Below are 25,116 nucleotides of genomic sequence, written 5' to 3'. Positions count from 1 at the left end.
AGCTGCAGATACAGATGAAGCTTCGCTCGCTTGCCCGCCTCTCACCTTCTGCTGTGCAGCCCGGTTCCTAACAGTCACTGACCAGTATCGGTCCGCGGCATTGCCTTTTTGCCGCATTCTTTCTGTGTGTGTGTGTGTGTGTACGTACGTGTATACACACACACACACACACGTGTTGGATTTGGCTGAACTGTTTGGAGTATGAGAACCGTAAATCAGGGTGGGATAGGCGGCCTGAGAAAGCCTCACTGAGGAGGTAACATCCGAGCCAAGACCTAAAAGTGGGAGCGTGCCAGGGGACAAAGAGGCAGCAGTGCAGAAGGGGACCCCTGCCATGGCGTGTACTGAAGAAAAAGGGACTCCGCTGTGTTAGACTGTTAGTGGTCAGTGTTCACTGCCCCTTGCTGGGAAGGCTGTGTTCCCCTGCTGGGGGCAGGTACCGCCACGTGACTTGTTCTAGCCACATGACTCGTTCGGGCCAGGGAAACACAGGCATTCTGGGCTCGTGTACAGTGCCTGCTGCGGCTCTTCCCGTTTGCCTTAGAGTCCCCCGTGGACACTGTTTCCCATCTTGAGTCTTTTTTTATATTTTATTTTTTTTAAAGATATTGCCAACTTATTTTTATTTATTTATTTTATTTATTTTAATTAAAAACAATTTTCTTTTCCTTAATGCCTATAGCACCTGGTATTTCCAGGTGGTCTCCCATCCAAGTACTAACCAGGCCTGACCCTGCTTAGCTTCCGAGATCAGATGGGATCAGGCGTGTTTAGGGTGGCTTGGCCGTAGACCTATCTGTCCTAGGTCTTGGAGGGACCGTGCGGAGCAGAGCTGCACTTTCGTCTGCATGTTTCCAGGTTTTATAGATGTTGTGAGAGATAACAAGGGCTTCATTTCCTTCATTGGAAATTGTGTGCAAGGAGAAGAAAGGTGGGGAAAAATAGAAATGTGTTAAGTGTCGTCACCATTTTCATTTATGTATAATTTGCCGTAATAATAATATCTGTTGTAATTGAGATACCCAGTGGGAATCATTGGGCGTGCCCTTTTGCAACCTGCTTTTTCAATTCAATTTTTAAAAAAATTTTTGGTAAAATACATATGACATAAAAATATACCTCCTTTAAGAGCAGGAGATATTGAAGCGAATATATTGTTTTCTTTTAAAGATATGGCATACTGAGCCTCATAGGTATGAACGGGTGATAGCAGATATGGATGTATGTGTACCCTCCCTATGAAGTGACAACAGATGCCCCAGAGTGACTTGCAGTCCCCAAGAGTCTTTTCTACTCTTGTTGTATCTTGCGCACATCTCATCGTGCTATGTCATAATCATCGATTTTCTTCTGTGCCTTTCCCCCTTGGACCTGGCAGTCCAGGTTGTTTGAGTAGGACCATAATATCTGCAGTACTAACATTCTAATACCTAAATTCATTTATTCATAACTGATCATGGACGAGCACTGTATCATCAGGGGAATAAGGCTGCCTCTATCCGCAAGTCACTGCAACCTCCGAGGGGATTTTCTACTGTAGAGATCAGCAGGGTGTGGTTAAGACTGTACACTGGAGTTAGACTATCTAGGTTCACCTCTCCTCTTGCATTTTCTTGCTCTGTGACCTTGAGCAAGTTACTTTAACCTCTGAGTTCAGTTTCCTCATCTATAAAATGGGGAAATAAATGCACTGCTCTCTTTAGATTATTAACTAAGTTTATGTACGTGAACCCTTAGAACAGCATCTGGCACACGGTGAGGGCTAGGTTACTCATGTAATTATAAAATATTCTTTTATCTTGGGGTGTTGAGCAGCTGAAGTAGTTTGTCAGTGACTAACCTAGACAGCTGTACTATTTGAATGCCAAATCAGCTTCCTCTTTGCAGGGGAGAAGGTGATGGCATTGTTTTGAGAAGTAAGGAGACATTTCCTTATGTTCAGTTCAGATCTTTGAAGGAGAATTTAAGTCACTTCTTGCTATAATGTTAAGGTTGAAGGAAAAAGTACTTTTTCATATTTTTGGCCTCGTGTATATAGGGTGACAGTAGTAGACTGAGTTTAATATACACTTTAAAACGAGGGTAAGGGGGTTAACTGACAAGACTTTTGGAGCTTTTGAGTAAAAATTAATTTAAAATTTTGAATTTTTAAAAGGAAACAGGCAGACTTTAGATCACAGCATTGTGGTGTTCAGATTTGAATGCACTTATTTTGAGATGTTTTATGAGACTTAGATATGGGCATCTTGTGAAATTTTATAAGTTTTAGATATGGCTAGCTATTAAAAAAGAGAATAAAACACCAATAAAAGGCAGAATAGGAGATATCTCTAGAAGGGGACCATCACAAAGAGTAAATATTTTAAAGAGTTTTTCTTTATATTGAGATTTAATTTTTTTGAGTAGAAAAATAAGATGCTTTTGTAGAATGACTGTTTATTAAATGGAAAACAATGCTTTTGGGGTTTATTTTCCCCACACCAAGTGCTAAAAATAAGAGGAACAGTGTGGCCCATCCTGTCTTAGGTTCTGCCTCGTGCCACCACAATGAGCCTTGCTGTTTTGAACAGTAGCTGTTTTGAATCTATTTTTAGTTCATCAGGAACGTGAGGGTAGGAAATGCTACAGCAGGATAGAACAGTTCTGGAGAAAGCCCTGTTTTAATGCCGTTTGTGAAGTAAGAACTGAAACAGTCAAGACAAGAAAACTCTAGGAATTTTGTTATCAGTCTGTTTGGGTTGAGTTGTGGTTTAAAACAAGGACATAAGTTGGGAAGTTAGAAGTTCCTTTTTTATGTTTTTGGTGTTTTCTCTCTGACGTCTGGGAAAACAAAATTCTAAAAAGGACTTTTGTTTAACTTATGCCCCTCCTATGTGCTTAGTGTAAAAAAGTAGAGTAAGAAAAAAGTTTAATAATATTTTGCTGTGTTGGGACTGTTTTTAGTTTTTGTCTCATGTGTTTGTGATAAAAGTGAGGTCACATCTCTTATGAGTCCAGAGTGTCACATAGACCTTTATACTTGCAGTGGCTCAAAGCCCTTCTCTTGGGCGTCTTCTGTCCAGACATTCCCAGGGTCCTTAGGTTGCTAAATCAGTTTAAAGCTACTGCCACTGGAGAAGGTGGCCAGCCCTCCGAAGGGCATTGTCCTCTACTGACAGCGCTGCTGTGGGCAGCCCAGAGCACTGCCCCAGCTGTGGCTGTTTCTTCTCTTACCAGTAGGTCTTCAAGATAGGGGTCAGGACAGTCCTGCCGATCACCTGCTACCAGTTCCTGTCACGCATGGACCTGCTTCTGTCCCTTACTCCACTCCTCTGGCTCCCTTAATAGTCCATAGTGTATTTAACCAAGTCTTGTTCTTCATTCTTTTTGTTTTGTTTTTAAACCTGTGTTTGTGGAGTGGTGGGGCTGGGGACAGGGGAAGACCAGCACAGTAGATATCTTTCCTCTTGGAAAACTTCCTTTCTTCCTTCAAGCCCGTATTGCAGTGAGCCAGGACACTTATTCAGTGTTTATATCACTGAAGGAAACATCTGAAGTTAACATCCCAGGCCGAACTTGGCTCCCAGATTTAAAGTGCCTTCATATTTTTCCAAAAACAGTATGTAGGCTTTTTCAAAGATAATGGCAATATTAGTCCATAAATAGTAAACTTTGTGTGCAGTGCACTTTCATTTCTCCTTTTATTCATTCGGCAAATATTTAAATTGCACCTACATTGTGCCAGGTACTCTTCTAGGCACTGGTGAGACACCAGAGAAAAATGCTTTAAGAAACTTAGAGTCGGGGGCGGAGATTAAGCAGTACACAAACAGACGTCATACGTGGAGTAGGGCCGTGAAGGTCAGAGCCGTGAGGAAAAACGAAGTGGAGAAAGGGCCCGGGTGCTGGTTTTCTCACATCTGTGAGGAAGGTACTATTTTTATCCCCATGGGAGAGATGCGGAAACTGAAGCACAGAGCTGCGTTAAGCCATGGGTCCCCTACCCACCCCCGGTCTGCAGCCCTGGTCGTGGCCTGTTAGGAATCGGGCTGCACAGCAGGCGACGAGTGGTGGGCCAGCCATTGAAGCATCATCTGTATCTGCAGCCGCCCCCCCAGCGCCAGCATCACCGCCTCAGCTCCGCCTCAGATCATCAGGCTTTAGATTCTCCTAGGAGCACCGGTCCCTGGTGCCAGAAAGGTTGGAGACCGCTGCCTTAAGCGACTTATTATGAACCTACCCAGGTAGTAAGTAGTGAAGGTTGAATTTGATTTCGAAATCAAGCATGGGCTCCTAAATGTAGCTGCCTCTAAGATAATGACACTTAACTTCTACCAAATTCCCAAATGCTGGTTTGTGTGAAAATTTAGTCTCTCTTCACCAAGCATTCCGTTGTATTGATGTGTATGCACAAACATATTTTTAAAAATTAAAATACTGCATTAACTTCAGTATCAGTGTTGTATAAGATATTTTAATTTACAGTAAATTTTTAAAATTATAGAATTCTCATAGACCGTAGCTTTCTAGTAAGCCTTGAAAGATAAGTAAGATTTATTTTTTAAAATTATCCTATTTGAAGCATACAAAGGAGAAATTTAAAACATAAGTTATGAAGAATAACAAGATGAATATCCATAGCAGTGAGTATACAACCCAATGAACCTTGTCAAAGTGGACACATCTATGAAACTAACATCCAGTTAAAAAAAGACCGTCACCGGCACCCAGAAGCTCGCTCGTGCCTCCCCAGTCATCTCCCCTGTCCCCCCACCCTCCTGCCAAAGGTAATTACTATCCTGACTGATGTTGCAGCTTCGTTTTTCTTGTATTTTTCTTGTATTTTTGGTTTTTCTTGTATTTTCTTGTTTTTCTTGTATTTTTCTTATATAAACGGAATCATGCAATCTGTGTTTTTTTTTTTACCCCTGGCTTCTTTTGCTCAGTATCCTTTGTAAGAGCCAGCCAGGTGATTACATAGAGCACAAGGGCATTCGTCTGATTGCTCTATAGCTTCCAGTGTAGAAATAGACTACACTTAATTTATCTTCACCCATAGTTCTTTACGCATGTTTTTATATACCATCCCATTTAATTGTAACAACTACTTGCAAAAGCTATTTAGGGCTGCGTTTATTATCTCTGTTTTCTAGCTGAGGAAACAGTGACTCTAAAGAGTTAAATGTGTTACTCAGCGTCACAGCCAATCCCCAAGGCCTCAGCGTGCAGGTGTCCCTACTGGTGCTGGTGCTGGTTCAGTTCACTCGACTCAGCCACGTTTCTTGTCACGTCTTAAATGTAGCGCTGCAGGGAAGGACAGTCCATCTGTCTGCACTCCAGACGTGGCCACGCTTAATTCTCTTCTTCGTCAGGGGAGACTCTGGGCCTTCGTCATTATCAACCCCTCCACTCCCTTGTCCCCCTCTCCCTCTGAACTACTTGCCTGGCAGAACCCCAACTGTGGTTAAATCCAGCTTTCCACGTCTGCACCTAGGAACCTGCCCGTGGCTGGGACAAACACAGCCCCGTCTCGAGCGGTTTCATTTTGAATGCGTGACCACCACTCTGAAGCAGTCACGAGCCGGCTTGGTGCTGCCCAGTTCTCCTTTATGTCCTTGGTGCGTTCATCGTCTCGCTCTTCCGGGTGACTGCTGTGTACCTGATCTTCTCTCTCTGCACTCTCAGCCGATCACCTTGTTTTCCACTTCGCAGCAAAAACAAGGGCCGTCAGAGGAGAGCTGCGGGCTCCCCGCAGCACATCTGTGCTGTCTGTCCTCTCTCTTGCTCATCAGACTCCCTGCTCAGCCTGCGGTCATGCCGTACTTTCGCCCATCTTTAAAAACCGAAGTAAAAATGTAGCTTGGCCCCGCTTTCCTTCCCTTGCTCCCCCCTGTTTTTCTACTCTTTTTTTACAGTAAAAATCCTATATACTCCCTGACTACTGTTTTTCTTCTCATTCTTTCTTGGACCCACTCCAATCAATCTTTCATCCCCAACATTCATTCAGAATAGCTCTTGACAGAGTCATCAACTACCGCCTCATTGCCAAGTACAGTGTGCACCTCTCAGTCTTCAGGTTACTCATCCTGCAGATAGAGTCATGTCAGTCACTCGTTCTCGAAGTGCTCTGATTGGCTTCTAGGAAGCCAGGCCCACTCCTCCTGGAGAACCAGCCCCGAGGTCTCCGACAGCTTTCTCAGTCTCCTTTGTTGCTTTCACCTCACCTCCAGCTCCGATTGTTGGTGTGTTGTGGGGCATCATCCTCAGACTTCTCAACCTCTGTCCTCAGTTACTACCGAGGCGACCTCACTCTCTTGTGGCTTTCAGTGCCATCTAGAAGGTGACAGCTCTCAAATTATCCCCCTAACCTGTCTTGTATGTCAGATCGTAAGTCTAGTTGACAATTCCATCTCTTTGTTAGTGACCATGTATCTAAAAGAATTTTGAGCTTCTCCCCCCTGGATTCTTCTTACCGTCTTTATCTCAGTAAACTGATCTGATAAATTGCTTAGACTTAAGACTTTGTTGTCATCTTTACCTCCTCTGGTTCTGTCCTTTTCATTCAGTTTATCAGCAAATCCTGTGAACTTGAGCTCTACTTTGAACATGTATCCCAACTGACCTCTCACCACGATCTACCTCCAAATCCACGTCATCACCCATTCCCTTTCCCCCCAGATTATGGCAGCAGCCGCCTAAGTCATGTCTCCGCCTACTCTCACTTTCCTCTACAATTTATTCTCCATAGCAGCCAAAATAAAATTTTAAAGTGTAAGTCAGATCATGTCACTTTGCTGGTCAAAACCCCCTGGTGGCTTCCCAGAGCCAGTGCTCTTACAATGGCCTTCGAGGCCCCTTGTCACCTCTGACCTCGTCTTCTGCCGTTTTCCCCCCTTGCTCATTTTGCTCTACCACACTGGTCTTCCTGACCTTGAGCGTGCCAAGCCCAGTCCCTCCACACTCCCCGACACCCCGTGGCTTGCTTCCTCTCTTCCTTCAGGTGTTTTCAGGTGCCCCCTCACAGGGAGCCTTTACATCTACCTTACATGAACACGGTGGTGCCCTCTCCACAGCATGCCCTGCTGTCCCTGCCCTGCTTCATTTTTCTCTGCTGGCGCTCGTAGCCACCTGGCCCCTCTCAGAATCTGAGCCCCGTGAGAGCAGGGCTGTCTGGTTTACTGTCGTACTCGATGAGTGTCGAATGCATGACCGTTTGAAGAAGTGTCAGTCTCAGAAGTCTGAAACACTGTCTGGGCTTTGCATATTTAGTTAAACCTTCTTGTGTGTGGTTTTAATACTTTGCCTCCCTCAGCTCCATGTATTAATCTCTCCCATTGTTCAGTATGTACAGAGCTGTTCGTGCCTGGCACGTGCTCAGTGCTGGGGACGCAGCAGTGAACGAGGTGGACGTCATTTTCTCACGGAGCTTCCATTCCAGTAGAGAAGCAGACAGTAAGACAGTGAGGTAGAAATAAACGAGATGTTTTTCGACCGTGAAGAGTGCTTGAAGGATGTGACTCGAGGGCTGTGACATCAAGTGAGTGTGGCGAGGAGGGCTGTGCTGCTCGCGATGATGGCGGAAGCCCTCCGTGAGAATGGAAGGAAGAGGAAGAACCAGCCATGCCAAGAATGACGAGAAACTGCTCCCAGGTTAAAGGAATTGCAAGCAGCCAGAGGTGGGATAGTGTTTAAGATGTTCTAGGAACTGTCAGAGGACCAGTTTGGCTGCCACCTGGCGTGACACACCCTGAGCCTGGAGAGACGGCAGTGGCCCTGTAGGACACAGTGAGGACTTGGTTTTTATTCCAAGTGCCCTGGGAAGCCACAGAAGGGTTCAAGCGGGGGAGAGTGACAGTGTGTTTAAGAAAGTACTGCGATTGCCGTGCGGAGAACGGATTGTAGGGAAACTGCGGTAACCTTCTCAGCTCTTAGGACTGACTTCCTCGCTTAGGTTCTTGAAATCTCCGTAGCCCTTGGCAACCACCATTCTACTTTCTCTATGAATTCACCTGGTCTCGGTACCTTATACAAGTGGCATCAGAGAGTAATTTGTCTTTTTCGTGACTGGCTTCTTTCACGTAGCATAACGTCCTTAAGGTTCACCTGTGCCGGAGCGTGTGTCAGAATGTCCTTCCTTTTTAAGGCTGGATAATGTTGCACTGTATGGGTGGACCACGCCTGGTTTACCGTTCATCCGTTGGTGGACACTTGGGTTACTTCCACCTTTTGGCTTTTGCAGGTAAGACTGCTGTGAACACGGGTGAACAAATATCTGTTCCAGTTCCTGCCTGCTTTCAGTTGTGTTGGCCTACGTAGCCAGAGTGAATTGCTGGATCGTAGGGTAGTTCTATTTTTAATTTTTTGCGTAACCACCATACCGTTTTCCATAGTGGCTGCACATGTTATGCCCCCACCAACAGTGCACAAGGGTTCCAATCTCTCCAGACCTTGCTGACACTTCCTTTTTTATGTTTTATTGATAGTAGCCATCCCACGGGTGTGAGGTGTTATCTCATTATGGTTTTGATTTGCAGTTCAGAAATCTAAAACTGTGAAAATGTTTAACGAAAGGAATCTGGGGCCTCTGTCTCTACCAGGCCACAGTGGACACAGGTGGACCCTTCAGGAAGCTTTGGCAGAGGTCCTGGTGAGAGAGGAAGGTGGCCCCGACAGCGTGGTGGCCGAGGAGCTGAGATGAGAGGGTGGACTCAGGCTTAAGGAACGAGACTTGGTGATAAATGGTCTGTGTTTGAAGTGAAGGAAACAAGGTAGCAGTGAACACACATCCTGGCTCTCTGGCTCGAGTAATTTATTGGCTTGAGAACAGGTCAGGGTGGGCATTTCTCGTCTGCTCCCCCTGCCTCTACCCCAGTTAAGTGTGCATGAGAGAAATGCTTCATTAATTTCCTTCAGTGAGTTCATCATAATATCGGTCCTCCTTGGATGATTCGTGATGACTCTCCCTTTTCTCTGCTCAGTACGGGTCTGTGAGCATCCGGCGCCTGTCACAGGCCAGGAGCCGTGTCGCCCTGTAGGGAGATAAAGATGAGTGAGAGACAGGCGGGGCCTGGTGGGATGCGCGGTTCCCACGGGTTTTGGTCTCTGGAGTCCTTGACACCGTTTCAAAATACTGAGACTCCCAAAGAGCATTCGTGTAGGTGGGTTATATCTATGGATATTTACCATATTAGAAATGAAAACTGAGAAACTGAAAATTATTAATTCTTTCAAAAATAATAAAAGCCATTGTGCATTAATGTAAAGAACGTAATGGAAACAAGTACATTTCTCAAATACAATGAGAAGAGTGACATCGTTTTCACTTTTGCAAATCTTTTTAACGTCTGACTTTATAGGAAGACAGCTGGATTCTCCTATTAACGTCTTTATTAAAGAAGTTGCAACGTCACATGTCATGTGGTCTCTGGAAAATGCCACTGGGCACTTGTTGAATGAGAGTGAAAAGGCAGATGTTTTAGTGTTGTTATGAAAAGAGCTTTGGCCTCACAGACCCCCTGGCAAGGCCTTGGGGACCCGCAGAGGTCCCCAACTGCCGCTGGAGTGGTGAGAGCACAGGCATGGGGGCCGGACCACATGGGTTCGCGTTCCAGGCCTGCCCCTGCCGCGTCAGGCAGGGTAGCCAGCCTGCCCTCGCCTCGGTTTGTGCGTGTTGCGGGGGACGCGCCTGTGATATAAGTACCCACCTCACTGGGTTATGACGATTAGGTCAGCACATACGCGTCGAGTGCTTGAACATTGCTAGAAGGTAGTCGAGCGCTATGTCAGTGTTTGTTAAATAAATATGACCTAATCCTCTCCTGAAAGGCACTTAATCTGGTTCAGTAGCTAGATGAGCAACCGAACCAGTTCAGGGTTTTGTATAAATTCATCAATAGGTGTGTTTGCAGCAGGGGCACAAGGAAGGGCGTTTGGACTTTGAAGTCACAAATCGGGGTGTTTCTTGGTTGTCTGAACAATAAAAGGAGCAGATTTCTCACAATGCCAGGGTAACAGATAGATTCCTAGTTCAGGCAAGGTGAAGTCCATCCCAGTTAGCATTGGTCCTAATTTAATTCTTCATCTTCCTTACTCACGGTGGAAGGAGTGCGAGCGGCCTAGTTGGTTGGTTTCTTTGATGTTCGCGCGGAGCCAGAAGCCTTATCGTGATGGCTTCGTCTCCTCACCGCCTGGGACGGCAGGTGGCCAGTGGGCGTTTATTGACTGGTTATGAATTAATGACTATCAGGATGTGTGGGAAACATTTCTGTGGTCCACTGGGATTGTGTGGTACATACTTGTAATTGCTTCATAACTCCGGGATATATATTAGTATAAGGAAGATTATATTTTTATTGAAATCAAGAAAAACCTAATTATTTTGCTCTTGAAAATGATAGTAAAATTAGTCTTAGCGTAACTTTTGTTACTTTCTCTCATTGTTTTAGTGAATTAAATTGGATATTTATTTTCAGTCTCACCTATTTAAGATGACCAATTTATATAGTTCTATTAAAATCACAGCAGGCTTTAGTGTTTAAAGTGTAGTATGCTTATTGTAAATTATCACAGTATCAGTCAAGGAGGTGCGATAAACGGAGATGGTAAGGAGATTAAGATACAGTTTTTAAAGAGTGAGGTGGTAGCTCACAGAAATACTGATGTACCACGTAACTGTCTCGAACGAGTGCTTTTATCTCAAGGCGTGTTTGGCCGCTCGGCCCTGGTAGGGCTGGCGGCGGCTGCGTTCTCGGGCAGAGCTGTGTCTCCGTTCAGTTACAGAATGCCCTTTTCCCCTCCTGTTGTAGATACGCCGGAGGCGCCTGGCACGACTTGCCGGAGGACAGACCTCCCAGCCGACCACCCCGCTCACCTCTCCCCAGAGGGAGAGCCCTCCGGGGCCTCCCCTCGCAGCGTCGGCCCCTGGCCCCTCCCAGAGCCTGGGCCTCAGTGTCCACAGCATGACCCCAGCTACCTCCCCAATAGGTGCATCAGGTAAGCCTTAGCCTCACACCTGCGACGTGCTCGTGATTCTCATCCCAGCTGCTTATGACGCTCCCAGTCGTGACATTGCCGCAACGGGGTAAAACAACTTGGACAGCAGCTTTTTTAAACCCTGCAGGCAGTAGTTGAAATTTTATCATTACAGTGTTTTGTGTTAATGGCTGTTCATTTTGATAGTGATTTGTTAAAACTAATTGTTTTCCTTTCTATAACTTTATATTTTTTTTCAAACAGGATTAGGTCTTTTCTCTGGTGGCAAAATGATTAAGACTAAATTTGGTTCTGCTGATTTTGAGTTTGGTCGATGCTTTCGTTTTAAGATAAAATAATATGAAAATGTAAGATTGAAATGGTGGTTAAATTAACAAGCCTCTGGTTACAGATTTTCTTGTCTTCATTGTACATTGGCATAGAATTCTTTCTCTAAATTTTCAGGATATAAAAGTTTACCTGATAATGATGTTTTATAACTATCTCATTGACAATTATTTAACTGTCATAAAGCTTTATTTCTTTATAATTAATGAGCTCGTGGCTGATATCCAAGACTGTCTTCACTCAGAAACCATGATACTGACTCATACTAAATATTTAAAACTCTCTGTCCTTTCTCTACATGAACATTTCTATCAAACATAATAATTATTACCATCATAACAATTCTATAATTACTTAAGATTCTAATTATGAAAAAATAGGTGCTAAGAGACCAGCATCGATCAACATGTCATCTAACAATTTAACATATAATCGTTAGTTCTGCATTTAAATGCACTCTCTCCTAGTCGCCTTCCAGATAATGTTTTCTCGATCTAGGGTAACTAGTCAATTAAAAGTGTTTACAGAGTTTCTGCCACTGTAATTTTTATTAGACATCATTGTAGACTCTTCCCTGTGCAGCTATAAACGCTTATACATAATCCTGTTAATTATAAAAGCGAGAGCGGTTCAGTTAGTAACAACAGTGCCTTTGCCTGCAGCATCTCCTCCATACACCGTCTTTGAGAAGCTGTGCGGGTCCTCCGGTAGGGGCAGGGTTTAGGATTCCAGTTATGTGTTTGCCTTTTCCTTGGAAACGGTGCCACTTGTCTCACCGTGATCAGGCCCCACATGGAATGCTAGAAATTGTCCGGCGGAGACCTGGCGGGGCGGGGAGGGCCTCTCAGCACATCGGCAGAGGTCAGGCAGGAGACCCAGACATCTGCATGTGCCTGGCAAGCTCGCAGCCCCACCAGGGTGATCTCAGCAGATGGCAGCCACCGTGTCTCGTAGGCCTGTGCCTTATCCCCCAGTCTCTCATCTGCACACGCCTTGTTACATGTATGCCTTTCTGAACCTCCATTCCCCCTTCCCAAATTCTGAAATCCTCACGGTCCGCCAGCAGCAAAATCCTACCCTGTAAACGTCCCTCCCCTCCGTGCTCTCATGGGATTTCTGTTCTTCTGCTCTCTTTTTCTCTTCTAGACCATTCATCCTCCTCCCTAAAAACACAGTGAGTCTTGTGTCATCACACCATACGACCCGCTCACCCTGCCTCGTTCTGTCCATTGTCGCCTTCTCCAACACCGTTTCTGTCTTAATTCATGACGGTGTCAGTACCACGGGGTTGACCCTCCCAGGACTCTGAGCTCTCAGTTTCTTGAGCGCCTCTCCTTCAGTGACCTTTTGTCTTCTACCTGACTTCAGGCACTCACTGCCGTGGTCATGTTCTAGATTTTTCCATCTCTGTCTCTCTGACCACCACCTTCAGCTTTCAAGCTCAGTCCCTCTGGTGCCCAGATCCAGGACCCCTGCGGGCCCACTGGGGCCACAGTCCATTGATTCCATGAGCTCGTCATGTTCTTCGCTCCTTTCTCCCCTCACTTGCTCACTTTCGTCCTTGCTTAAATTCTACAGTCAGTCATTTTTGTCACTCTTCTCACTTTGTCTTAATTTGCTCGGTTAAACCATGTCCTGGTCTTAAATCCCCACCTACTCTCTGCCTCACGCAACGAAAGAGGGCTAGAGAAAACCCAGAACCATGCTGTGTGTCTCATTTCATAAGCTCAGGGAGACCTCAGCACTGGCAGGCAGTTCTACCAGGTTTCTGACCCGCTCTCCCACTCCGCTAATCTCTTTCTCTTCCATTCCTTCTCCAGTCTGCACCCGATTCTCCTCCATGCTCTCAGCTGGTGGTCTGAGGAAACAGACACAGGCAGAAAGGGAACTCCTGAAGCTCCCATCATCACTCGCGTTCATCTGCCCACCTGTTCGTGTGCCCCTGCCCTTGGCGAAGGCCGTACCCCAAATCCCTTCTCCTCTCGCCTGTCCAGAGCCGTGGCTCCAGCTGTCACTGCCTCTCCCGCTTCATCAGGTTTTTCATCTCAAGTGGAAAACTTTTATTTATTTATTTTCAACAGCCATTAATACCTGCTGTTCCTTCTCCTGTCACGGGAATAAATAAAAAGGGGCTCCGGATCTCATTTCCTCTGCCGGCTCCCTCCCACGTCTCGGTACCCTTCACAACAGAACTTGGGTCATGAGTTGCCTGTTCTCACTCTCCTTCTGTCCTCACAGCCTCTGCTGAATCAGCTCCAGTCACGTGAGGCCTCTCGTGATCTACTCTGAGTCACCGTCCGACCTGACCTGTCAGCCTCATTCGACATGGCTCTGGCCCCCTTCTCCTCAAAACACTTTCTTTTGCTTTCCAGAGCACCACACGCTCCTGGTTTCCATCGTATCTCCAGCTGTTCCTTCTTAGCTCTCTGTACAGTTCTGTTTCATTTCCCTGCCTCCTAAATGTTAGGGTGCCAGGGCTCAACATTTAACCCTCATCCTCTTCCTCCGTGTTATATTCTCTTACTGTTTTTATCTGGTTTCTTGGCTTTAGTTACCGTGTCTAATCCGATGACCCCCAAGTTCGTAGGCCAGGTTAGACCTGTTCTTTAAGCCTCAGACTCAGACGTCACCTAACAAGCGCCTCACAGTTAGCATGCCAGAATCGAGCCCCGGATACGTCCTCACGTCTCATCTCCTAGGACCCCGTCTCTATAAATGAACCTTTTTTTTCCTAGTTGCTTAAGCCTGAAATGTTATTTCTTTCTACCTCGTACTCGAGATTATTTGGGGTCATGAAACTCGGCTTTGAAGGCCGTGTGGTCTCTGCCATAGCTGTTCTTCTCTACCCTAGGGGCACTAAAGCAGCCATAGACGATACGTAAAGAAGGAGCGTGGCTGTGTTCCAATAAAACTTTATTTACAAAAACAGGTAGTGGGTCAGATGTGGCCTGTGGACTGTAGCTTGCTGGCCCCTGTTCTAGGTCCATCAGCAAAACAGAGCTAGACCAGATTCTCCCCATCTCATCCCATCTCATCTCACCATGTATACTGCTGCCACTTAGGTCCCAGGCATCAGCGTCTCTTCACTGGCCTCTTAACTGATCTCTCCAGGCCCACCTTTGCCCAATTCACTTCAGTCTGTTCTCAGTGCAGAGCCAGTGGGTCTCACTAAAGCATAAGTGCAGCATCCTATAACAGCAGTGTTATTTTTTACAGCAAGCTCATGATGTTGCTATCACAGACTAACAGAAAGAATTGGAAACTCTGAGTGGTTAGTTCTTGGCAGTGTACCTCTATGCTGTGGAGTCCTAATTATGTTTCTCACATAATCACCATTCATAATCGCAAACAGGTAGATATTATTAGCTATGCTCCTAGCAGATTGGGTAAACAGATTTATATGATTTGATTAAATAAACAAGTTTAAACAAAACAAAACAAACCCCTCATAAGACAGGTCTCATCAGTTCTGTGTTCAAAACCCTCCATTGGCTCCCTGCCCCACTCAGAATGAAAGTCGCCATCCTCACGGTGACCAGGGCTGTGTGTGATCTGTCCTGGTAAGGCTCTGACCTCCTCTCTCGCTGCTCCTCTTACTCCCTCTGTTCTAGCCATACTGGCTTCCCTGCTGTACTGGAACATTCCAAGCTGATCCCTGTTTGGGTCTTTGTACTTGCCATCTCTGTGCCTAGAATGGTCACGCCCTAAAATCCACAGGGGCTTTTCGCTTAACTCTTCAGATGTTTGTTTAAGTGTCACTTTCTCAGTAAGACCTTCTCTGGCCACTCTATCTAAAAGCACAACCTCTGTCTGGCATAGATACGTCTTTCCCCCAGGTTTTAAAGCTTATTTGCATGTCGAAAAAAAATTGTGCGTTCTGATAATTAAAATCTTTTGAACAACAACAGCAAAAGTGACGTTCTGCTTAAACGGCCTCTTACAGCCTGTAGGACACCTTGGACCAGCGTGGTCCTTATTCACTGTCGCCTCCCCAGCGTCTGCCTTCACCAGCATGCCTGGTCTTCCCCCGCCAGCCAGGCCGTGGGAGAGGCAGGTGCAGCCTCCATCGTCAGTAGTTCTTGGATGTAAAAAGGGGCAGCACGGCCACTTAAACTTGACCTAGCCTCCCGCTACAAAGTTAAACAGCTAAAAGAAGTAAATAAGGCAGTGCTTGTGGAAAGTACAGCGCGTATTGGCGGTCCGCGCCTCCTTACGATTCGCCTGCTTGCTTCTCCCATTCAGTGGTTCGTTTGGAAGGGAGTGGAATTTTCTCTTGCGTTTGTCTTCGGTTTGACTTACTGAATCTCTCAGTCTCAGCCTCGTCACGTTTGTCAGACCTGGTTGCAAAGGAAGCGGAGCGGGGCACACGAGTGAGTGGAGCCCGACCTGCCTGGGCGGTGGCCAGTGCTGACATCGACACTTTTTCTTGAGCTCTTAAGCCGGCTGGTGCGGCACGTATGTTCCTCGTGTATGCTGTGTTCTCGGCCTCCCCCGCTAGAGTGGAAGCTCCATGGGGCAGGGACTTTGTCCACTCTATTCACTGCTCTGTCCCGTGCCTGGCACATGATAGGTGCTGCATGTAAAGATCTTTTGAATTAATAAATGAATCACAAGAGATAATAACCAAAACTACACAGCATGTGTAGCTTAAGGAAAAGAAATTTTAGGAGGATGTGATGGGCTTTTCATTTAAAAAATGTGAGACGTTGCCGCGAAGATGACGGCTTCTGCTTGTCTTCTGTGGTCCTGGGCGATAGAGGTAGGGCCAGTAGGTAGATCTGAGAGACTTCTGTTCCAGAATCAAGAGGTGCATTCTAGCAGAGACAACTGCCGGGCGGGCTGCCACTCGTGGGCAGGAGTCCCTCCTCCAGGAGCGACTCAGCGGTGTCTTGGCCGCCTTCTTAGTTGAGATGCTTTCCGATGACGTCACTAAAGCAAGGGTTGGGCAGTTGCAGTGAGTCCTGCCGGCTGCGTCTCCCTCTGTTGTCCCAGCTTCTTGTAATGCCATCTGCTTCAGTGTTAGTTTCCTAGGACTACCTGAGCAAAGTCTCACAATCTTGATGACTTAACACAACAGAAGTTCATTCTCTCACAGCTCTAGAGGCCAGAAGAGCATGGCAGGGCCATGCTCCCTCTGAGGCTCTGAGAAAGACGCCTCGCCTCTTCCAGCTTCTGTTGGTTGCTGCCATCCTTGGCGTTTCTTGGCTTGTGGCAGCATCGCTCTAATCTCTCCCTCCATCTTCCCATGGCCGTCCCTCTGTGGGTGTCTGCGTTCAGGTTTTCCTCTTTTCATAAGGACACCCATTATTGAATTAGGGACCGCTCTAATCCATTATGACCTCACTTTAACTTGATTACATCTGCAAAGATCCTACTTTCCAGTAAGAATATCGTTTATTTACTTTTTAGATCTCCATCCCTTCCTCCCTTTAGGACATAAGGTTAGGGCAGGGACCTCGTCAGTGTAGTTCATTTTCTTATCTCCTTGCCTTTGCGCTCCCATGCTAGCGCGTAGTAGATACTCTGTAAATGCCACTAGTTCAATGACTAAATGAATGAAAAAAAATTTTTTGTTGGAAATGTTAGAAGCAAAATAAGACTTGAATTCTATTTACAGCAGTAGTTCCCAAACCTTTTTGGCACCCGGGACGGGTGCTCCTATGAGAATCTAAGATCTGATGAGCTGAGGCGGAGCTGAGGCGGGGATGCAGACACAGACGAAGCTTCGCTTGCTCACCGCTCACCTCCTGCTGTGCAGCCCAGTTCCTAACGGGCCACGGACCAGTACCGGTCTATGGCCTGGGGGTTGAGGACTCCTGATTTAGAGAAAACCATGTCCAGCATGTCTGTCTCTTTGCTGTTTCTTGTGCTCTGAGCAGAATTTTAAAGATTCCTAAGCATATTCATTTTCTTCTAAAATTACACAAAAAATTATTACAAAATATTCTGGACACACATGGCAACATATGCGAGACATAGTAACACTTGTGAACCCTCATGGAATCTCTGGCTCTCTAACCCCCCGTTCCCAGCAGTTCACTGCTGTTCTGAATTTTGCATTTTTTATTCTCAGACATTTATTAATTTATTTTAAAGCATGGTTAATATGATATATATATTTTTTAATCTACAGTACCTGGTCTTCCTAGGTGGTCTCCCATCTAAGTACTAACCAGGCCCGACCCTGCTAAGCTTCTGAGATCAGACATTGGGTTTGTTCAGGGTGGCATGGACGTGGACCATGGACTGTGGCTCCACTGGGGCGCGAACCCAGGACCTTCTGCGTGTAAAGCAGATGTGCTAACTGCTACACTATGGAACCACGTCCTGATATTCCTTTTTCTTGCCTTAAAACTTGATGAGTAATATTTTTCTTATAGATGATTGCTCCTTTTTGGTGGTCATCGTTGATTATGTTGCTTTTATATTTTAGTTCACGCAGCATTTGCTTAGGGCTTACTTCAGGTCAGACACAGCGCTAGGTCATGGGAGTGCAAAGGTGAGGGAGACTCAGTTTTTTTCCTGGAAGTCTGCAATCGAGTAGGAGAGAATGTTCTTTCATTTCCTTTTAAAAATCTGTGCTTATTAAATTCCTGGGAGGACAAACTGATTTTCTGAGTTCCTTCTCCATCTTTAGATCATTTTGTCTTTGCCTCATCTTCAGAGATTCTTAACCCTCTTGGATGATTTTTATCTTACAGTCTTGTTTTGGAATTATGCTTATCTTCCGGCTGTTCCCTTTGATGTTTTTCCATCAGATATCTTGAATATATCCGACTAAGGCCTTCTCCTTCCTGCAGTCACGACCCCCCCGAAGATGTGGTTGTTCTTGTCAGGAGTCCCCCAACAAATCCTTTATGGACTGGTTTCATCTCGACAGAATGGTTATGTCTGATGGAATAAGTTCTCCAGTTGCCTTTTCTGCCTTGGAGACCTGGAGTTCTTAACTGTTATCTTTGCCGTTGGTCCCTTGGCAAACTAGAGAAGCCTTTGATCAGCTTCTCCAAATATATTTTTACATGCATATAATAAAACATCCGGGATTACAAAGGAAACCAATTACATGGAAATAGAGTTATCAAAATATTTTTAAAGATTGCGATATAGTAATTTATGTGCTTCTTTATTAAAGGCTTTGACTAAAAGATCCAGCAGCTAGTCAAAAAGCTACTATAATTTCGAGCCCTGAGTTTGTCTCCGTCTGTGGTAAATAACCTCTGCTCCAGGAGTGGGAAAAAAAAGAACCACAAGGGCCTGTTTGGAACAAGTAAGAAGCCAAATGATATGTTTGGCCTCTGGGCTAGTTCTGAGGTCTGGGTTAGAAACATGGAATCCATTTCCTGTATCTGACTGCTAATCTTTAATATATTAATAAGAATTTAACCTAAATTCTTCTTTAACATGTTAGCAGATGGTCTTTATCCTGCTTCCATTCATGCATTTGAACACTTGTTTAGTGCCTTCTATCTGCCAGGCACTGTGTTAGGAGCTAGGATGCAAAAATGGGTGGCTCTCGGTTGGGGACCTTCAGGGGCTCACTGTCCAGCAGGAGGAGGGGACTTATGAAGAGGTCTTAGTGCTAGAGACGTGACAGGGCCTCAGATGGTCACTGCCTCAGGCTCACAGCTATGGGGGTTGATTTGTGGGGGAGAATTTTTACATAAGTATCTGATTGAAATTCAGAAATTGAAAACAACTTGATTATTACTTTTGAAAATAGGGTGCATCCTTCTGTATCCCATTACAGTTGTTATTCTGATCCCTCCAAATTTACTTGATATGTTTTATCATGGTTTACATTTTAGTTTACATTGGTTGTTAACCAGTGATCTACCGAACACTAAATTCACGAGCCTTCATTTAGTACATTTATTTGAATCCTCCCATGTGTTTGTTAGCTTCTGCTCTAGGCCCTGTTCCTTATAATCTAGTCAGAGGAAACAAACGATTTTTAAAAAGCCATAAAACCTGTGGTGGAGAGAAATAAGAGAATTATGATGGAGGGAGATGGCTGAGGGAGGGAGGCATTGCTGTTTAAATAAGAGAGTTGCCTGTGGAGCTCATGAAGAAGGGGGCAGTTTAGCAGAGGCCCGAGTGAAGCAAGGGAGCAAACCGAATGCTGATCTTGGGGCGATCTTTCCAGACAGAAGCATCAAAGGATGCAGAAGTCCCAGAGCAAAAGTGGGCTTGGCGGTGATCGATGCAGGGGCTGCGGTGGGCCAGTCACCTTCAGTTTCTCTCGATTTCCTTCCCCAGTTTTGATAATGGAACGTCATCATCACATAGTACATTTGTAGGAATTTCAACAAAATCGGACTCTTTCTTTTATAGTAAATTGTCTCTGGCTAAAAATGCTATCAGGAATGACAGTAAAATTGTAACCTTTGTCCTATTGTTGATTGCTGATCCTGTGTTAAACTCCTTTTCTTCTTCAGAAAGAAAGAAGCCCTATTGTTTCACTTGGCCTGCGGCTTGGGAGGGGGAGAGGGTTTGAGGGTGATGAAGAAGCTGGCTGGAGGCAGAGGCTTAGGCAGAAGCCTTGAGGCCAGAGGACCACATCAGGGACCCCTAAAAGGTGGGACCCCTACAAGGCTCCTGAGCTTGGGAGCCTGGTTCTGGTTGAAATCCTTTGCTTTTAGCTTGTACATTATAGTTCTCTGATTTGTAATAGGAGTATCCCACACCAGTTTGCTCATTTCATCTCCCTGGAGTGGGCTTTTGGCCACCAAAAGTGGAGGTTTTTTTATCCACCCAAGTGGGGGATGTTTTATATTTGTTTTTATTATAGAGGGCTCCATTATATAGCGTTATTCCTAGGGTCATGCTGATTACTTTGAATCTGGAAAAAGTACTGATGTGTCGTTAGTGGGACATGCTGGGAACCAGCTTCCTGTTCTGACGTGGGGTTGATTTGTCTCTTCTCCTGTCTCTCCTCATTTCTGCCAACCTGCTCCTTCAACCTCTGCTGCATCTGACTTCAGACTACCCACTAGCACTCCGCCTGCACAGTGGACGTGAACTTTATGTCAGTTCTGCTTTCATCCCTTAGGTCATGCCTCCTAGTCTAGTGAAGGCACAGGAGTGAATACGTGTGGGGTCCCTGCTCCGTAGGGTATAGTTATGGCTTAGGAGAAGAGACATGTCACCTGCTCAAAAGTCTTCTTTGTCTCCTTATTTCCAACTAATCTAGTCCAGGAAGTTTCAAGGTCCCCTGTAACCAGGCTCCCCCAACTCACGTACCTACACATCCTGGTTTTCAGAGCGTGTTTTCAGATCCTATTCCAGTCTTTGTACTTGACTCGGAACCCTTATAACCCTTAGAGAGTAGTTTTGTGTACATGTATCATGTTTTCGTAACTAGATTGAAACTCAGAATTAAGATATATTTCTCTTTTATCTGTTGAGCTCACCGTGGGGATCCAAGAAGTCATTCTCTATGTTCATTTGGGAATGCGCTGGGAATTTTTCTCACCATCTCTCTGCAGTCTCTCAATAGGAGTCTAAGGCAGTGAGTTTAAGAAACATTAAGGTTCTGAAATCTTTGGCTACAGAAGGATCTGTCACCTTGAATGCCTGGAGGTGACATAAGTACGACATAAGTAAGGATAAAATACATTCATTTTGTACTTTAAGTTGTAATCCAAATTACTATATTATTTATTTTTACATTATTTTATAAAAATTTTTCCAGCTTTGGCTATTGGGAGCTTTTTCATAAAAAAGATTCCTCTGTCTGGTTGACGTGGCCATGCTTTATTTTTGTAAGCACTGTCTTTCTGGCACTACAAGATGCTCCGGGCTCATCTTGTGTTTCCCCTGCCCTAGCCCTAGGACCAGCCATTTCTCCAAGGAGCAGCCATGGTCTTTTGACGCCAGATGTGTGATTCTTTGTATGATTCCCCCTTTTGATACTAAGGAAAGGAATACTCTATCTCATAAATAGAAAGAACAAAGCAATTTTCTAAGTTCAGTTTTTGGTTTTCTTATCCCAATACTTTAGCTGCTATTATTTTTCTTCATGGGTTTGAAATTTCATTTTATTTGTGTTTATTCACAAGAACACAATGTTTTCACCGAGAAATCAAATGCTGACCAAATAATGTCAGTCTGTTTTATGAAATAGAATATGTTTATTATAAGTATTATAGAGGCTAATTGTATTAACTGATGTCACCCCAACACATTTAATTTAAAAAAGTATGATTGAGGGGTGAGGTTTGGTTTTGGCCAAATGAAATACAGGTATATTTTATATTTTTCATGAATGTTAACCCTTTAGCTTCATTGCCAAGACCTTTAGAATTTCGATTAGAAGAACAAATGGTTCCTTTTATAACAATAATATCTTTAAGTTTTGTCTTTGTAATTTTAGAATTTATAAAACGCATAGCTTTGGTTTAAGATAGCCATAATTGGAGAACTGTTGGCAGTTTGGGGTAGAGGAAATAACATTTTCATTAAAGAGATCTGTGTTTTAATCTTTGTTTCTAACTTGCTGAAGGTCTTAAGGGAAGTTCTTAGACTTTGTAAATCTCAATATTTTTATGTAAAAGGAGAGGATTGAACAAAGTCTTTAAAGTCACCCCCTCACCTCCTTTTTTAAAACAGGTTTATTGAGGTTTTAAAGCACCTTTTGGCAATTCTCTGATTCTTTTTATATCAGAATTTAGCAAGTGCGTGTGTGTGCACACACGTGTGTATGAGTAAAAATACTGGAATGGAGCTAGTGTTGCAGCTTAACAATAGGCGTTTGGTCTGGTTTATACCTAAAAGGGAATATCATTCAGGAACTACTTCAGTACTAGAAGGAAAATCTTACAGAAATAAAATCCTTTTTTGGAAAAAAAAAAATCTGTCCTTCCCACACAGAATGCATAATTTACTTTTAACAAGCTCTTAGCAGTCATAGAATCTGGAAAGCTGCCATCTTGAAAGTTTGTAATTCATATTTTCTTAAGCAGACACGGTTTTCTCCACTCTTTGTCACACACACTCTTACTTTTAAAAAATTTGCTTTTAACTTGATATATAGAGATTTTACTCATCTTCTGAAAGAGGATCAGAGGAGGTTTTGTCTGTGTTTTAATTCTTCAGTGTCTGGCTTTATGGAGATAAAAGAGGGGGGAAGGGGCTCTGTATTCCTTAAAACTTGGCTTCCTGACAGTGATTTCTCAAGTTACGAGTGGGAGAGGGTGAAGACAAAAGTAGGTGTGTGTGGTTTGAGAGCAAAGTGGTATTTTGTACTGTTGCTTTGATTTGTTTTTAGTGACGATATTTAATTCATATTGAATCTAAATAAAGTCAGAGAGACCATCTGTTTTTTTTTAAGTTTAAGGAGTGGGGTCACATGGTTTGTAGAGATTGACGATCACTAGTATACACAATTAATCTAGTGAGAATTGCCCCAGCTGACCTAGATTGTGAAGATCACGTGGAGGGATCAGGAAAAAAAAAGAATTCAGACGATACCCTTGATGTCTTATACAAATATTGTAAATACAGTATATTACGCTATGTGGTATATATACCCTGGCACTATCTTACTATAGGATTCTTATACACATAGTATAGCTGTAATCTACTGTATTACAAATACAGTTTTTCAAACAACTTACTGTAATTGCCAGTTTAATTTTAGAACTGGTTTTATCAGGTGGAAATTTTAAAGCTGCTTAATTGCTATTCCATAAAAATTGTTGGACTTTATTAGCGATTAACTTTAATTAAATTGTCAGACTTTTCATTATGATAAGTAAACTAATATTTTCCTAAGGACATTGTCAATGCTCTGTTATATACTCCTTCAATAAATATTTACTGAGAACTTACTTTGAGTTATCCTTCTTGAATTAATGAATTTAAAGTTTTACTGTCTTTCTTCCACAACAAGCTTTTTTCATAATTCTCACTACGTTAGATGTTTTCTCCATTTCACTTGAGTCCACTTAGGAATAGAGCAAATTTAGTTTCTCCTTTCCTTCCGGAGTTCTGCAGAGGTGCTAATGAACAGGAATATGTTAAAACCTGCTACCAGGAATGGATCAATGTTTTATCCTGTCCTTCAGTGACGAGACATTAAAAGGTGGCAAGTTTACTTTCTTGCAACGCCGGATGGTTAAAATGTTATTCACTTAGTGGTTGTTTCAGCTACAGCTGGTAACTGTGGTTGTGTTGTTTTTGTTTTTTAAAACATACGTAGGTCTCATTTTCCCTCTCGGCAACGTAGGTATATATTTTTAAAAGTACTTGCCATTGTCTGGGTAAACATTTATTTGTGTAGAAAGATATTCATAGAGTTGAAGTAATTTTTTAAATTCTGTGAAATACGCGGTTTTAAAGACATTGCTGAGAAATTTGTCCCTGTCCTCAGTGGCTCCAGTTCTCTATCCTGTAAGCTCTGAGGGCCAGGACGCTGTCAGATTTTAATTTTCCCCAAGCTGTCACAGATGAGATGTTCACTCAATAAGTGGATTGATCTATATTCAAGGATATAGTTTAGATGGGTCTATTTGCATATTTTTAACATTAAGATTTTTTTAAGCATACAGCAAAGTCAAAAGAATTTTGCAGTGAACATCTGTATAGCCACCATCTAGATTCTACCATTAACATTTTAGTATATTTGCTTTATCACACATCTATCCATTTATATGTCTCCATATCCATTCATTAAGGCATCTTATTTTGGGTACATTTCAAGGATGTTTCTGAACTATCATGGAGGTTAATTTGTATTCCAGGATCATAGTTTAAATTGGTGAAAGAGAAGGTGACGGAGTCAGTTTTAGATATCAAGACTTAGCTCCGTTACTGCCCTCACATGACGTTTATTGATAACATGATTTCTTGCTGGTGTTCCTATGATTTTAATATTACTTCTGCCTTTAGTGTAATCTCCTGATAGAAATTCCTTGGTTGCTGACTGTCGTGATGGTGAGAACGCCAGTCGTGTATGTTTACTGCTGCCGTGACGAATAGCTTTAACGTTATTTCTCATGAGACTTAATCTTTCATTATCTTTCTCTGGTTAGGAGTAGCCCATCGAAGCCAGAGCAGTGAAGGAGTCAGTTCTCTCAGCAGCTCACCCTCCAATAGCCTTGAAACACAATCTCAGTCTCTCTCACGTTCCCAGAGCATGGATATCGATGGTGTCTCTTGTGAGAAAAGGTAAAGTAAGCCAGTTTTCCAATGAACTTTTATTTATGGAAAGGAAAAGATCCATTCGCTTTAGTCTCTAATGCATTAGTCTCCAGTGCCAGCCCAGAGAGCCATAGCAAATTAGAGTGAAATTCATTAAATTTAAAGGTCTTTGTAGTATTCTGAAGAATTGTTTATACCTTTTTATGTTTTTGGTGTTGAAATGTCTTTTATGAAATAACGGTATAGACAGTAAAAAATGTTCTTAGTTTTTTAATGTCTTTAAATTATTTTGGCAGCATATGTCAGTCCCTAAAAATTTCTTCAGAGTTTTACTGATTGGTGAAATTTAAACATTTGGAAGGGTACGGACAGGTGAGTCAAATACCCTAGGAGCTCCGTCAGGATCAGGGTCTTAGAGCAGAGCCTTCCTGCCCTGCAGGTGTGCCGTGAGTGGGCGATGCAGAGGCTAGTGCTGAGTTCTTCATTCCTCTGGCGAGCAAGGCCCCCCAGGACCCAGCCCCTCTGCCCTCACGCAGCCGCCTCTGTTTAGGTCAGTGGGCCAGGCAAATATGATTTTCTGTATGTGTTATGATGTAAAAAAGTTTGAGAAGCGCAGGTATAGAGGTTCAGTACTTGGGGAGGTTGGGGTGAGGAACCAGATCAGCAATCACCCCCACA

The 25,116-nt window shown here is 43.9% G+C and overlaps 1 protein-coding gene and 1 pseudogene across 2 annotated transcripts in view; one reads left to right on the top strand and one right to left on the bottom strand.

Annotated features, from left to right (window-relative positions):
- The window catches only part of UBE4B (ubiquitination factor E4B), a 108,490-nt gene that overhangs the window by 21,766 nt on the left and 61,608 nt on the right, over positions 1-25,116 (top strand). The window contains exons 2-3 of one of the 2 annotated variants that reach the window (XM_039842272.1): positions 10,785-10,971; positions 24,330-24,465. In XM_039842272.1, coding sequence (XP_039698206.1) covers positions 10,785-10,971; positions 24,330-24,465 — 323 coding nt within the window. The remainder of the gene's footprint in view (positions 1-10,784; positions 10,972-24,329; positions 24,466-25,116) is intronic. The other variant, XM_039842273.1, reaches the window with a different exon arrangement.
- On the bottom strand, positions 674-792 carry LOC120585945 (uncharacterized; annotated as a pseudogene).

This window comes from Pteropus medius, unplaced genomic scaffold (assembly GCF_902729225.1).
Source record: "Pteropus medius unplaced genomic scaffold, Ma_sr-lr_union100, whole genome shotgun sequence".
Classification (NCBI taxonomy): domain Eukaryota; kingdom Metazoa; phylum Chordata; class Mammalia; order Chiroptera; family Pteropodidae; genus Pteropus; species Pteropus medius.
Note: the sequence above shows the minus strand (reverse complement) of the source record. Positions and strands in the feature narration are given on the sequence as shown.